Genomic DNA, 17,234 nt, shown 5'->3' on the forward strand with positions numbered 1-17,234 from the left:
GGGTCCTAAACATACTATGAACACAGATATTTCCTATTCTACAAAAAAAAAAAAAAAACACACACACACACACACGTGGGCCATGCCAACTGAAACAACTGTTGTGTTTATTCCACAGTGACTGAAGCACTCACAAACCAAAGCAGGCAAATACTTACACTGGACACCACGCATGCAGTACTCTCAGAATCAAAGTAGTCATTAGCGAAAACAATGTCTACAGGGATGAAAATCAGGATGTGAACATTTTCATTTGATTAATGATGGTGAGAGGAGGAGGAGAAGGTGGAGGAAGAGGAGGACGGGAGGGGGATGGCAGGCCGCTGGTCTCGTGGCTGGGAAGAATACGAGCCGTGTGGGATAGGTCTGACCTCACACAGCCTTCCTTCAGCCGCACAGGACATGTGAGGTTGGACCTTTCCCACACCACTGATATTATTCCTCTGAGTGGGGAGACCACAGCACACCATCACTCTACTGCGGACAGAGGAGAGAGGGAGGGAGGCACAAAGCAAGAAAAAAAGGGAGGTGAGTTAGAAAACAGTCCACAAACAGAAGGAGGAGAGAGGGAAGAGGAGAAGTTGTTAGGTCGAGAGGGAGAAAAGAGGAGGGAAGGGGAGGGCAGGAGTGAGGCAGTGTGCTGGTGACAGGTATCCACTCAGACAAGGAAACACAGCTGCCACAGTCAAGCCTCCACTATCAGACTGTTCAGACAGCATCATGACTGACAGTCACACCAACAATGCTTTCATCACCAGGGTTAAAGTGACAATCAGCAACATTTGGTATCATTGTACAAATTTTGAAGGTAAATTAACAGCGCTACCAGACCAGTGTTAATCACTACAGCTTTGAGTAAGGGCAACACTAAAGCTAATATGTGTAAAACTTGATAACTCCTAACAGACAGCATAGCTTGACTTAAAGTAGCACATGCAGTGGGCTTAGGGTTGGGCGATATGACGGCATATACTACGCAATGGTAGAAATGTCTTCCGTTTCTAGTGCAGGAGCCATTCAGGACAGGCTGTGTGTGTTGTAGATTATCACTTTAACCCAAACACAGTAAACACCAAACAGTGAAAATATAACACAATTTCATATGATGAATATCAAGAATAATGAAATGAAATTGTGTCATTCAAGAGAAATTCATCTTGCAGGTCAAAACAACTTTCTGGTATCAGATTGTATTTCTGCGTGTTATTATATTTTGAATCCATGGGGTGTCTCCCTTTATCATAGTGGAGCAGTTTGCCTGTAAAGGGCACTGTATGGTACAGTGTCACTGTTGTTGAGTGGGGTCTGTGGGGCCTCATTGAAACCCTGCCAGAAGCATTACCAGCAATAATTACAAAATGTTGAGGACAGCATACGTGAATGGAAGGGAAACCATGACTAAGTTAGATTAATGAGGCAGAGGAATCTTTCACACACACACACACACACACACACACACACACAGACACACACACGATTCTGGCCAAGTTTCAGTAGCCTGAGGGCAGCGGTCTTAGCCCCACTAACGCTGCCTCTTCCTGGTCACTCTGGGAACAACCGTCACAGTAAAGGAGGCAGGATGGAAGAGACAGGGTGAAGGAGAAACCCCCTGCCCCATTTATCACCTTCCCTGGAGACCCTGTAAACTCCACCTGTCACCTTCATATACTGATTAACATCTACCTGAGCATGCACATACAATATGACTGAGTGCACAGGCACATAACAGCACAGTGATCAAGTCAGACACATCATGCACACCGGACACTCAAAACACAGTTGAATAGAAATGATAATACAACACATGGTGGTTTACAGGGACACTGGTTGAGCAGAACAAAATGCAGAACCATCATTTCATAAATGAAACCATATATTTGTTGTATAACTTCTAATTTTCTGTATAAACCAATAAATACTGCTGTTCAATGAAAACTGTCGATTTTACTGCTCAGAAATAACATTAGCAAAACTGTGCCTGTTTCCATTCACACATTCCTGTTTGTTTTCTGAATGAGAGATGGGCAGTCCACCCACCTCCTGAATTTTAATTTAATTGCTTAGAAAGCAGACAGGGAAGACTAAAACCTGGCAGGATGTACCTCAGAGCCATCGATGGCACAAGACGACTCATAAATACTCAAATATTTCTGTTCCTTTTCTTGTCACTCTCACACAGTGAATAGAAAGCCAAAGATGGCAAGTGCAGTATAAATAAAAAATCATTGGCTTACAGTTTCATGAGCTCGCCAGTCGGAAGCTAAACCAATTCAATCTGGAGAATGAATGTGCAGCTCTCTCACCTGATTGGCTGTGTTTATATCGATGCCATTTTTGATATGGTCCAGGGCCTTGTCCAGGTTGCCAGAACGGGCCGCTCGGAGGAAACTGTTGCCAGCATCTGCCTGCAAGCGTAACAGGGAGAGAGGGAAAGAGAGGAGGGGGATAAGGGGTGTAAGAGAAAGTGAGAGACACACAAAGTGGAGGAAGTAGAGAGGGAAAATGGAAAGGGAGACAGAGTTTGGTTAATATTTATTTAGGGGCATTTTTTGAAGGACTGAAGTGTTCACTCGTAATCCATCAGTTTTCCTCTCATGTCACTCCTCCCTTGAGATTTTGGACGGTGCAGTTTGAACATCTGCACCTTTAAATGTGTGTTGAGGGTGCGATGGGCACGCAGGTGATGTGATGGAGTACACTCTAAAAATTTGTCCACAACTCTGTCCTCTGTACTCAGGTGATAAGGCAACTGTGATAACACCGACAGCCACCGGAGTGTCTGTTGTGCCCAGCCGACTGTTGGCTCTTTGTCTGGACTCTGAGTTTGTGTGTGTGTGAATGAAAGAGAGAGAAAGAGATACACAAGGTGAATACGGAGAGAGAGAAAGGGAGGGCTTGGCGAGCCCCGGCTCACGGGCCGGCACATGGCACGTCTAGTGTTTTTGTCTGTGTTTTGTTTGTGTCTGAGGGCTTCATGCCTCTCCCAGGCAGGCAGGGGTGCTGCTGAAACAGGATCACTCATGCGGCACAGGGGGAGAGCGAGGGAGATGAGAGGAGGAGAAGTGGCAGCGACAGAGGGAGAACCACAGGGAGAAGCTCGACTGCGGCAAACCCTGCACTTTTTCCCTTTTCATTTACATAATCTCCTCTCTCCCCTCGCCCATCCCCTCCCTACATCATCTAACCAGCTATCTCAACGTGCTGGTCAGGAAAATCATCATCCAATCATTCAGTGTTTGTTTTCACACAAATGCAGGGAACGAATTCATGTATAATTTTCTGGTCCAAAGGAAATCAACAAATGCTGCCATACCACACTCACACCCACACACACACCAAAGAAAGTGTTTTTCTTCATAACACATCAGTTTAAGCTGTGTCGTCTATTGTTGTGACAGGGTTGTTGGTCCTCTTTTGACAAAGATGGAGTGAGCCTGAGTAAAAAAAAGAGAAAGGATCCACATGCCTGAAGTTGAGGCATTGCAACAAATGACACAACACACCCTCAGCATGACACCAATGGCGCAGCGGCTGTGCAAAGAGAGAGGTCACTTTAAAAGAAGACAGGGGCGATGGCAGGGGAACAGGAAACTTTTAAAGGAAAAGTTGCTTCCAGCTGATTGAAGCAGCAAAACACTAAGTGACAATGACTCTTATATCTGGTATAGAGATGAAATGTTTGTAATGGCAAAGTTTCTACTTATCAGATGAACTTCCGACAGTTTGAAGCATCCGGTGTGTGCAGTAATAAATCCTGGGCTTTTGTGTGAGTACACTGACTCATGCGATGCCACTTGTCTCTGAGTCACTGTCATTTTCTCCAAAAGATGTTTTTGTTTTGAGCTTTTGCTCACAGACAATTTGGAGGCACACTCTGCAGTACAAAGCCTCTGAGTCACACTCGCACACATGCTGACAGGCAAAACACTGATCAGACAGTCCCACACACACAAGAGACACACTGGATGTACTGTACAGCTACTGAAATGCATTTATAAATCTACTATATGATATTTAGATAACTACATTAATAAAAAGATATAACAAAATGAAAAGTACAAGTCTCTAGACAATTGTCTCTAGTTTGGTCTGTTGAGTGTCTCAGTTAACGATTTACTCACAGTTGCCAAGCTGTCTTGGTGAGCCATGTTCTTCCTCTTCCTACTCTCTGACTCCCATCAGACTCTCTTTTTCACTTTTACTTTGAAGGAAACCCACAAACCTCCTCCTCTTTCCAGAATGCAGCAGAGCAGCAAACTGACCCCAGTAACACACACACACACACACAAACACACACCTGTTACTGGAGTTACGATCACCATACTGAGACACACGATCCCAAAACAGCACTCTTTCTACAAATGAATCTTTGTGAATGTGTTTGGTTTAACACTACTTGTACTTGTACTAGGAGTGGGGGAAAAATCGATATAGCTGGTAACACAATATGTTGCGCGGCAATACTGTATCGATACGATACCATGCGATATGATACGATACGATACAATACGATACGATACGTACATAGTCTGATAGTAGTATTGATACACCGAACTATTGATTTTTTAATTTTATAAATGTTGCAAATGCAAATGACATTTTGGTATCCTAATAGGATATTAAAATCAACTGCTTTTTCAGCCAACTAGACACATTTTGTTGCAATAAAAATGACTGCAGTGAGATGAACCGAGAGAAAACTTGACTTCATTAGATAAAACAGTTGCTAACAAATTTTTACTTTGGGGACGTAATTTGCAGTTGAACAAAAGTAAAAAAAAATCGCAATATATGTTATTGCAATACTTAGCATATTAGAAGACACTTGAAATCGGCATAATATTGTATCGCGACTTAAGAATGATTAAAGTATCGTATCGTGGGCCCTCTGGTGATTCCAACTCATATGTGTGTGTGAATCCAGGACGGGCAATAGTTCTAGAAGCGAGATTTTCACAAAAATATTTTATGAATCTGATTAATGAATGCATTGTAGGTTTGATAATTGAAAACAACCGTTTTCTTAGAGTTAAAGTTCAAGCTATTGTACTCTATGTCAGACTTTCTGAAGCACTGTGTCTGTGTCGGCCATTAGTGCCCTCTAGTGGGCTGCAAAATGTTTTCAAGTTAGAGCTAGTAGACCACTCACTTTTTACATTCAGTTTGTTTACAGATAAGCTTACAGGTGTAGGCTGTAGTGTGGCAAATAATGGAAAAGTTCCTAGAGCCAAAAGACAACAACTAGCCTACTTGTGCTAATTGTACGTAGATACAATCTGGATTACATTAAATATGGTTTTGTCAATGGAGGCGACAACACAGAGCCCAAATCCCAATGTGTGGCGTGTGGCTTGACGCTCTCAAATGATGTGCTAAAGCCTTCCAAGCTGAAGTGGCATCTTGATGCCCAACTCTTGCTGGAAAGCCAGTTGAAGAAAATACATTGATTACAAATACAAAAAAAGGGCTGTCCTTTCTTTGGTTACACAATCTAGAGGTGCACCAAAAACTAGAAACCTTGGCAAAAATGAAGGAACTGGTGCTGCCAGCTGCTGTGGATAAGTGCAGTGAGACGGGCCTTGGCTGTTACATGCATGAACAGATGGGCCTTGAAACAGAAAAGCTTCAAAATCCCTGCTCTTGCAAATACTTTTTAATTATCAAAAGACAGACTTCACCAATGTGAATCATATTATACAAGTAATATACTGCCCATACAGCAGCTACACACACTGTGGTGGATTGTTTGCAGACCCTGCCATGGTGACACAAGAAAAATCCTTCCATCAAAGTGGGAGTAAATACAGCTGATGCAAGACACACACAACCTAACACAATATACATGGTCCCACAGCAAATGCTTGCATGGTGAAACCATAGAGACCCTGGCTGAGGCCCCTCTGCTGGATTCCCAGCCCCCAGACTCAACTCACTGCCCCCCAGAGACAGCCTGAAGTTTACAAGACTACAGAGACTCACACTGGAATCCCCCCAGAAAGGCTCGAGCTGGTTACAGCAAATTTACTCTCCTAGTGGCCAGTCCTGCATTTTAATGTGTGCGTCTTGCATGTTTCTGTGTGTATCTGCTTACGTCAAGAAGTGAGTGTGTGGTGTGGTAAGATAAGGATGCAGGGGAACCACACCCATCAGCTCACTCAGACATAAACAGGTACAGCGCACATGCATGTACCAGAGGAACACACACATGCAAGAAGCAGCCAAGAAACACTCTGTGGTAATTTCTCTGCTGCGTCTTGCCGGACGATTTAGATGAATGTGTCCCTCTCCCATTATTCCCATAGAGAGTGGACAAGCCTTGGGCACTGGGGCTGAGCAAAAGATGAGCAAGCACATTAATCATACTGTTTTGGAGCAAAAGAAACAGACAATAACCTGTTCAGCAGCGCCACGGTTAACATTAGCAATATCAACACACTGTCGTGCAACTGTCCTCAGGCTAAGACAGCGCAAGGCTCCTCATAATGAAGCTCAAAATTACCAAGTCAAATTATTCCCCTATCTCATCACAGAAAATCCTCTGCCCTGAACTCCCCTCTCCTCGTCTTTATCTCAGCTTGTTGCCTTCCCTTTCTCCTCTTCCCCTTAGCCTCTTACATTTCCCCCTCTCTCTCCCCCTCCTCGCTTGCCTCCTCTGCTGGTGCTGCAGCAGACAGAATGACATCACTCCCTCGCTGGCGGACTGCAGTGTTCGTAAAGTCAATATATACGTATGTGCGTGTATGTATGCACGAGGAGGCATGCCTGAGATCAACATCCCGGCCACGGAGATCCTCTGCAACGGACGACTAGACCTGAAGAATCATCATTTAAACAAGAGATCGATTGTGTGTGTGTGTGTGTGTGTGTGTGTGTGTGTGTGTGTTTGTGACGATTCTGAATGGATTCAGACTGAATGTGTGTGTGTGTGTGTGTGTGTGTGTGTGTGTGTGTGTGTGTGTGTGTGTGTGTGTGAGAGTGTGTGTGTGTGTGAGGATAAGATTTAACACAATGTGTGAGGCATGAATAGGAGAGTAAAAGACTCTCACGGTCTTAAAACTGTGTTTGTGATCTAACTGTAAAGACCAGGATTGGAGAACTTGCTGTTATGTGTCTGCAGCAGGATTGAAAATGTCTGTTGTAACTTTAGGATGCTGTCTCTCCATCTGAATCAAATCTTTGTGTCAACTGTTCCCCATCTCCTCTCTCTTAGCAGTGGCTGCATGCACACATTTGCAGGATTACCTACAGATACTGTAAAGCTGTACTGGAATCACAATAATCTCAGCGACAGAGCGTTCATTTAACCATTTGTATCATTATGCTAGTTTATGATTTTAGCAAAGGATGCTGTCTGTGGTGACTTTAAAGGCAATGACACGATATTCCCAGCTCAATGAACTGTCACTTTACATTATGGTTCCAGCAGTACACCGTGAAAGCATATCCGGGGGTATGAAAGTTGACGGTCAGCTATGGTATTTAAAAAATAATACAACCGGACAGCACATCTTGTGTCTTCTTGATTGCCTGTCAGACATTTTTTACCAGCCATACTTTACATACTTTAAAATAAAGTGTTTGTTCAACTAGAAAAACATTGTGTTTTCATTTATTTAAGGGTCATTTCAAATGATAACAATCACAGTCTAATACCGTGAAACCGTGATATTTTCTGAGACGGTAACTGTACCATGAAATCTAGACTAGGCATGGGACGATATGGAAATTTCACGTCACAATTGCCCTGGCCAAAATGACTGTGACTCAGAGTATCATTCTAATAATCACTGAAATAAGCTTAAAACTTTAGCATACATTTTTGTAAAGAAACACATTTTTATTGCTTCACAGATAGGACACATCTTTTTTAGTGTAATAAAACCTCTTTTAAAACCCTTGGCTTTTCAAATATTTGACATAGAATCATCTCTTTCCACATGAAATATGACAATGCTTGATTAAGATCTTGTTTCTTTTTTGAGGTTGGTGCGTTTACAGCCTGTATTTGCAAGGTCTCCTTTATTGTTGGTTGCCCAGCAGTCTCTTTGGGTGCTGCTGGACATGATACTCAACTTATTGTTGAGTATTATTGAGTCTTTTATCGCAATCAGTGATAAAATCGTATATCGTCCCATCTCTAGTCAGACATATTTGATTATAACTATATTCCTGATTATAGATCAAGCATAAACAGGCCTATCAGGGGTTCAAAACCCTTTTTAATAACTTGTGACCCTTAAAATGAAGCAATTTCAACTTATAACTCCCCATCACAAATGAGGGCCTTAATATGGATGTGAGTTACAGTATAAGAACTTTGACCAAAGAAAAAATAAGCAGAATTTGTACTGTTTTTCTGTCTAATCCCTATAATAATCTTTCGACCAGTCAGTATGTCATGTCCTTCTAAACAGTCTAGACAAGCTAGTCTACGTCTGATCAGGTCTCATTGCTACAGAAGAGGGAGCCAAGACCGTTTTGCTAATGCAATCCAGAGACAAATCCTGGAGCTCTTCCACTGAATGTCAAAGGGAGAATCTCTCTGCCAAAGATTTTACTTGGATATGAAACTATTATCTGCTCAAGAGAATCTCAGCATTTCTATTAAAATTACCATAAAAGTCACAATACACAGACAGAGGCCCTCTCTCTCTCTCTCTCTCTCTCTCTCTCTCTCTGTCTCGCCCTCATACACATACACACACACACACACACACACACACACACACACACCACACAAACACACACACCAACAACTGCATGAATCTGCAGACACAGCACCAGGTGCAAATCATAAATATTTCAAGTGCCACCACAGCTGTTTGTACAGCCGGCAGAAAGGTGAGAATAAGGTGCATACGTATGTTCAGCATGTCACAAGTCCTGCTTCACTTGCAACAATATCCTGAACTTTAAACATGAATTGTGCAAGCACACCAAAATCTGGAGAACGTCAGCTCCCCATTAAACTCAACATCTCGATGTATTTAAACCACAGCGTGATTGGACGGTTTCTGTACATGTTAGGGCAACACTGAGCAGTGGATATGGAAATTACTGCAGAGTGCTTAAACAGCCATTTCATCACCCCTTTTTCTGCTGACTTGCATTTGTTCTAGAAATTGATTTTTTTTTTTTCCCTCTCTGGCCTTTTTCTTTTTTCTCGGGCCTCCATCTCTGCCTGCATCTCTGAGGCTGCTTGAAGAGGTTGAGCAGGCAGTGGGCTGTTTCCGGCTACAGAGCTGTAGTAAGTGTAGAGTCAGTCAAACTGAGACCCGTGGGACCGTTCAGCTATGGACACATTTACAGGAAGCAAGTGAGCGAGGCACTGGGATGAAGCTGTTACACTCCCCCACTCAACGCTGTCTGTCTGTATGTAAATCTGCCTGTCTGTCTGCTTCTATTGCCTGTATGTGGCAAAGCGTCCTGTCCCATTTTTACTATTTACTTTCTCACACTCCCAGCCTCCCCCTCTCTGTATCCCACTGTTTGTCCCTGCCGTACTCATTGATTGTCTCTTTATATCTACAGGCTGCTGCAGCCTCTGCGCCTGTAGATGAGATTGTCATGGTTATTGTGATCTTTTGTTGGGGTGACAAAGAGGGTGAAAGCCATAGGGAGAAGATAGGGTTTGGAACCTATGGAGGATAGGATCAAGATATGGTAAACATCCTGTGTTTTTAAGCACAGTAACACAATGGTAATTATAGAGAATATAACCGTCTGGAGGGACAGAGAGAAAGTATAATATATTCAGATACTGGGCTGATCTGAAATCTATATTTTGAAGTCTAACACTGTAAGAGTAAACATTAAAACTTCTCTAAACTCTGCAACTTATCTGCTCAGAGGGGTTGCTTTTGCAGTGGTGGAAAGTAACATTTATTCAAATACTGCACTCAAGTGAGAGTTTGAAGTGGAAAAAAGAGGTGACTAGTAGCTCTGTAAAAGGTTGGGTGCTCATGGAAAACAGGGAACCCAAATAATAACCTACAGTGGTTGAAACATGTTGACTCTTTTAATGATTTAGCCACTACAATAAAGTCTCTTTACTATTTCCTTCCTCACTTATACATTCTGGAGTACCTGGATTACCTTCTTCTGTAAACGTTTGAAGTACTTATACTTTGTTTGGGTGTTTCTATTTTATGATACTTTAAACTTCTACCTTTTACAGTCTATGACTTCTACACTACTACATTTTTGAGTAGAATATTGTACTTTTTACTCCACTACATTAATTTGACAGCTGTATTAACTCAAGATTTTACCAACAAAACAAGATCAGTTCCTAAAATGTTTTAAATCAATCCAACAGTATATATAAGAGTAGTAAAAATAGCTCAATTTTCACCAACTACAGTATTAAAACCCTGAGTACCATTTATATGACTCAAATTACAATGCACATATACTGTATATAACACTCTGAAATGGGTCATACTGCATGATACTTTAAGTATGATACTTCTGTACTTTACAAACAATTTTAAATATAATATTTTAAGTATAGTATTTTTACACTGCTGTACTGCTACCGTTACTTAAGTAAAGGATGCATATACCTCCTGTTTTACGGCTACAGTTACACAGGGGAGGTTTGGCTGTTAAAATTAATCATTGACCACTTTTGTTTACACGCAAATGTCTCTATCTTTGGGGGAAATAAACAATGATGAAATACGTCAAGACGTGAAAAAGCAACAGCTACTGACAACATTGTAAAATAACTGTAGTTCATCCTCACACAGATAAAGTATAAACACAACAGGCACATTTCTGCAAGTTGCATCATCTCCTCTCCTATCTCCCCAGGTAAGCTGTCACTGACACAAAATTACCGCTCACACACATCCAGGCAGCGGGGCCTTGTGAGCGTACCTCCGCAGGCTCAGTAGATTAAACAGTCTATAGTTGTGAGTGAAGCCACACTGAAAGAACCTCATTAATTGACCTGCTAATCAGTTTACTGACCTCTAGTTTACTTACCACAGCTAATCCTGGTTGACATCATACAATCTGAACATCAAACAGAGGAACACATGGAGTCAAAAACAAGATTAAGGAGGAAAAACAGAACACGATACACACCCACACATATACGCACTTACACTAATCTTGGATGCACATGCATCACAAGCTCCCTCCCATGTTGCAAAGGGAGGCTAAGCCTGATGAGTTTGATCAGGACAGGTTATGTTTGAGGCTTCGATTTGAGCTTTGATTAAGACAAATTTCAACAAATGACGCATCATTTCCTTACTATGCAGGATCAATGTCTAAATCTCCATGATCCCTCTGTTGATCATTGTCCTTTGTTATTACTAATGACAAGGGTATATTCAAGACCAAAAAACACAGATAAGCCTTGAAAGCGGAGCCTGGAGGAAGTCTCTAGAACAAGTTCATGAGGACAGAATGGTACTTAGCAAACAGAGAGCAAACACAGAGAGACATGTGCTGAATAAATAAAAAAGAGCCTGAACTCAATGGACAAAGAGAAAACACAGATATATTAATATTCATGTGTACAAGACAAAGTAAATATGAAAGAAATGGATTGTAAAACTGGGAACAAAGCCAGTGACGGAGTACTGGCCCATTACTGTCTGATGTGAAACACAGGGAGCACTGGCAGGTGCATTACATCTGAGAAAATGCAACCGAGGATTTTATAACAGAAGAAAACATTGCAAAAAGAGGCAGCGTGAAATAACAGTGGTAGAGACGTGTATAGGTGGAGAGATATAATGTGAAGGGACAGAGAGAGAGTGACAGGAAAAGAGATGAAGTTAGAAGAAGTAGAGGGAGGAAGGTGAAGAGGAGACAGAGAACAGCAGAGATGGTGGTACTCACTCCAAAAGTGACGGTCTTGACTGGCATGCCTGTTGGCCCTCCACTCTCTCTTTCTTATGTTTTCTGTTTCTCTCAAACCCACCAGCTGTCTTTTCTGTTGCCCCCTGCGAATGCTGCGATACAGGGCACGCAGTCCCTCGTCCAACGTAAACACGGATACACACACACACACACCCTGACACACACACTTGAGTAAGCATGGTGGGTGGAGAGACTGGGGAGGGTGGGGGATGAGGGGATGGGGGGCCCAGGGGTTTATCTCTGGAGGAATGCTGCCTGTATCTAAAGACACACATTTCACACACAGCCAAAAACAAATGGGTACCCCACACTCTCACTATGCACTTCCTGCCTACATCCTGGCTCACTTTTTGGCTACCCATTTTCTTTAACTTTTCTCTTGTGCTTTTTGCCTCAGAGTCCTGTTATATTTTTTGCTCCTTCCTCTCCATCTTTTTCTAACCCTCCGTCTTCCTCCATCACACTCTATGTTCTGCTCTCCACCTCATCTATCCTCTCCACCTTTGAGGTTTTGTTGCACCCCAAACACTCTGCGTCACCCCAACTTTATCCCTCCTTTCTCCTGTCCCTTCTTCCCCACACGTCACGCCCATCTCTGTGTCTCCTGTATGTTTTGTGACAGCCAGACAATCTTTTTTTTTTCACAGACCAGGCGATACCAGAATAGCGTAGAGTTACTGTGGAGAATGGGTGTGTTTTTTTCAGAGCTGGTCTGTTTCAGTCTGTGAGGTGACTTACAGTGACAAAGCGCCTGGCGGGGGGGTTGCTGCCACCGCCCCGTGACAATGGGCCAGACACATGGGGCTGGGGGGAGCACGGAGGGGCCAGCCTCTCAAAAGGCCCTGCCTCTTTTAATAAAGCGTCCGCCATTCCCTGCTTGAAAAGGCCTCCTTTTCTCTACCTCTCCCCTCCTCTCTCCCTCTCCTGGCTAAATGCTGGGAAAAGCACATCGCTGCCAAAACCATGCAGAGAGATAAATGCTTGTAGGAGAGGGGAAGGAGGGGGCAATGTAGAAAGAAGGCTACGCACTTCTCAGTGCCACTGGACCGTGACCTGGGCAAAAACATCACGTGGGATGTCTCTCCTGTCCACAACATTGAGTTTGGACAGTGATGAGAGCTCCACTGCCAAAGAATGTGGGGTAGGGGACTCCGGACACTAATGTCCATGAAGACATGACAAATTATCCTGTGGTCTTCCACGAAAAGGGGACTGCAACTCTTTCCCTCTGACATAAACCTCCTTTGGCTCAGCCTGCAGAGGGTAACTCGACTCATCTGAGGAGACGAAAGACAACTTATCAGGTCCTGATTGATAAGACCTCCTTAAGGTGCAGAGTGATGTAGGTTTGGAGGAGTTTTTCCCCAGAGGCCAATTAAGTTCAAGCCCCCCTACACTCAAAAATGTGTTTTACTTTCTGTTTGTCTTGAAAGCTTAAAGGGACAGTTCACCCAAAAATCAAATTCAATTTCTTCTTCCCTGTAGTGCTATTTGTCAGTCTAACCTGTTTGGTGTGAGTTGCCGAGTGTTGGAGATATCGGACGTAGAGATGTCTGCCTTCTCTTTAATATCCTCCTGAGACCCGAACTTTTGTTTTGTACTGTACGCATTTTTAATTTCTCCTAGCTATTTGGGATTAATAGGACCTGATAAGTATAAAAAAACTAAACACTGTCAACAATAATGAAGTCCCAATGTCCTCAAACAAGACCTTAATGAAGTCCCAATATCTTCAAACAAGTACTTCCTAATTAACAGTGTCTTAGCTTGTGACTGTTGCTAAAATTGGTCAAATTTGTTGCCGTTTCAAACTACAAACCTTATTAATTATAAATAAACAAGTTTCAACCACAAAATGTGATCAGGTTTTAGACCTTGTCCACGTTTGTGTTGGGATCAGCTGAAGACCGACTTGGCAGAGATGGCTGCCATCTTGTTTTTACATGGATTAGTGTGTTGTGGTCTCACTACCACTTGATGGCACAAAAAAGTGTCCACGGATAAGGACAACAGGTCTAAGTTAAGCAGAATGAAGTATAACCTCATATCTGAGTTTAACTAATCTATGTATAAGCATGATCTTGTGACTTGGCAACTAGTTTGGTAGGTGATATGAAAAGTGAAACTTGTAGCCCCCATTGAACATACACTGCGAATGGACTTTTCAGTGAAGTAGGAGACATCTTGTGTCCAGTAATTTAAGTTTTGTTATACGTTTTCATGAGGCAGGAGGAGTAGATATAATTTTAAGATTTTTAACAAGGTAACTGAACTTCTTTCATGGAAAGACCTAGTCAGACACAAATTATTATTCAAAGCAGATATTTCTTTATGTCTGGAGGGGATCTTTGAGTTTGGAAAACCTACAAAAACATAACTGGCATCTGAAGCAAAACTCAAGTGAGTCTCAAGTCATTGGGCCAGTGGACAAAGATGCACTGGCAAACTCTTACAGAGGCAGGAGTCTCACTGACTGACTGAGAGTATGTGGCTCGGGGAGGTTACCAGTCATTATAAAGCATAGGCCACACTCCGGTCTTGTAACAGGGTTGATTTAGGTTTGGGACAGACGTGCCCTCTGCACCCCATGTCAACCCCCTCTTGTTGGCAGGATAAAGAGCTACAGCTGTCCACGTGTGCTGCTTGTGGTGGTTTATTGCCCATGTCGTGATGTCTCAGAGAACAGAAACTAAAAGACTGGTGGGGGAAAAGTTGGGGGAGGAATCAACATAAACACTGATAGTGAGTCAGCTGTCTTTCTTCAACTTGTCACACACTTTGCAGTTGTCTGACGTTTCACACACATACACACACACACACACACACACACACACACACACACACACACACACACACACTGCCTAAAACCACACAGATAAACCAGGCATAAATTCATAGTTTTCGTTATGGCGGCATGATTACACACAATTAGGCAAAATTTATATTCACTAATATTTTGGACAATACTGTAATCATGACTATTTAACATAAAAAGTCAGTGAATTTATTGAACATATTTTTTTTGGCCTTTTAAACAGTGCATTTTCTTAAACTTTAAACATAATACAAAATACGACAAATGGGACGGATGAATAAAATATATCATATATAAATATAAACATGGCGCAAGAGGAGAGGGACAGACCTCGCGCTGTTGGCTGAAGAGCTGTAGACTGTGATTACTCTGAACAGCATGCATGGGCATAAACTACAGTACTGTATATTTGTATCTATTTATTGTTTTTCCCAGATAGTCTGGATAAGTTGCTGAAATCTGTTATTTGACACTTTTTAGAAATACAAATTGGTGTTGATTTCAGGGAGGATGCAGGGGCCACATTCCCCCTAAATATTTAGAACGTGCATTTATCCCCACCAAACAACAAATTACTGCAAAGAAATTCACAAGAATGCAGGAAATTAAATGTTTGATGCTACAGTTTTCTGGCGGAGTACCCCTAAACCCCCTTTCATATATGTCCCCCCTAAAATTGACTTTTTGGCCTTAGACAAAAAGTCACCAAAAGTGAAAAGCAGCTAAATCTAGCTAGGAAGTCACAGAGCTGGCAATGCTGAGTACACCGCTCTAAAGGAAAGGGGTGCACTGAGTTGATAATACAAGACAAAACGAGAGCATCATTGCCAAACGGAATGTGACACGATAATTGTTTTTATCTAAATTATGCTGTTTTCATAATCATTGAAAGCCCTGATCGTAATTGAAAATGAAATTTGATTAATTGCCCAGCCATCATTTAAGAATAAACTCATCCAGTACCTCCATCTCAGACTTCCCTGCAGGCCTGCACTATTAATTGAAATCACAACACACCATTATAAATGAAGCACTGTGGTTCTACAGAGATGCCCCAGCCTACAAGTTATACTCCAGATGTAAGGGAACATGCTTGTTTGGTTCAGACCCCAGCAAAGATCATATCATCATCATCGTAAATATTTTTAAAGTAAAAGCATTATGATTTTTTTTTCTTTGCATATTGTGCAGCCGTAGACAGCAAGGGATCACGTCCATGTTGTTGCACTACTGAGATAGGTCAGTTCGGCTGCTCAGTGAAGGTAAAGATAAGGAGGTGGGGATGTGAAACTTCTTGTGTATTTCACCGTGATGGACAAGTTCCTCCAAAAGAAGTGGTTGGAGACATATGAAATATAGAAGAAGGCACATGGAGGTCTACACACTCTCAAGGCCAACAGAAGGGGGTATTGGCAAAGCAGCATCAGGGACTGTGGTGAGATTAGTTTGCAGGAAGAAAGACACTCCCTGTACAATACGATTGTGAATTAATATTTATAGCTATTCTAGTTTCCAAAGAGAGCCGTGGTAGAAGTGAAATTTACTCTTTACTTGCGTGTCAGATTTCAATTTGGCCTAACAGCCCTCTAGTGGCAGCGTTATGCTCTGCAGTATTGGCCTGCAGCAGCATCAAAGAGGGTATGGGCTGGGTCAGACTGATTACTGCAGCCTGGCACATAACTCTCACACACACACACACACACACACACACACACACACACTTTCAACTCCTTATCCTGTGCTTCAGCTCCTCCTCACAAGCTACATTAAGCTTGCACGGCCTCTGAACTGACAGAGGAGCGGTTTAAGTCAGCATTAACAGCAGCGGGTGTTAAAACTGCCTTCCCTCTGCAGACAGATTACATATCACATGTCAAAGCACACGCTGCTGCTCACTCCCGTATATACATATTATCATAAATAGTACAGTACGTAAAGATGCCTCAACATGTGCCTCAACGTGACAAAGCCAGACTGACCTGTGGAAGACAAAAACAGGGAGTTAGAAATACTCGAACGAGGGAGGGAAGCAGAAAAGATGAGGGCAAGAGAGAAGAATGACAGCAGCAATATGTCAGCACAGGGCCAGGCTCCCATTCATCTTCATAAGTGGAGAGGTACAGTCGAAAGTGGAAATACGGAGTGAAGATGTGCAGGAAGAGAGAGAAAGAGCATCACCGTGGACAGACACTGTCCTCACAAGTCTCCTTGTCTCCCTCTCTTGCATGTACGCAGCATCTGAGCACTCGCAGAGAACACAGACTCCATAATTTAAAACAAAGGCTTGAACCATCCGTCACAACCGGGCTTGAGTCAGCAACAGACAGGATCCGAGCAGCCAGACCATAATTCAATCAGTCTGGTTAATAGACGCAGGGCTGAAGCGGCCCAAGTTTTCAGACTCTATTCAGACTTAATATACTGTCCTGAAACTATGAGAACTCCACGAGGACTCGGAGTTCACCTGCCACTGAACTCATGACTCAGTTAAAATGGGACATAATGCAATTCTTTTAAAAGTCCCACGAGAACACAACCATAC

The 17,234-nt window shown here is 42.6% G+C and overlaps 1 protein-coding gene across 14 annotated transcripts in view; it reads right to left on the bottom strand.

Moving 5' to 3' along the window:
• ank1a (ankyrin 1, erythrocytic a) overlaps window positions 1-17,234 on the bottom strand; it is a 120,922-nt gene that overhangs the window by 43,653 nt on the left and 60,035 nt on the right. For 12 of the 14 annotated variants that reach the window (XM_049579823.1, XM_049579839.1, XM_049579833.1 and 9 more), the window contains one exon: window positions 2,304-2,405. In XM_049579823.1, coding sequence (XP_049435780.1) covers window positions 2,304-2,405 — 102 coding nt within the window. Of the gene's footprint in view, window positions 1-158; window positions 371-2,303; window positions 2,406-11,856; window positions 12,031-17,234 lie in introns of those variants that run through there. The other 2 variants (XM_049579835.1, XM_049579836.1) reach the window with 2 other exon arrangements.

This window comes from Epinephelus fuscoguttatus, linkage group LG6 (assembly GCF_011397635.1).
Source record: "Epinephelus fuscoguttatus linkage group LG6, E.fuscoguttatus.final_Chr_v1".
Classification (NCBI taxonomy): Eukaryota; Metazoa; Chordata; class Actinopteri; order Perciformes; family Serranidae; genus Epinephelus; species Epinephelus fuscoguttatus.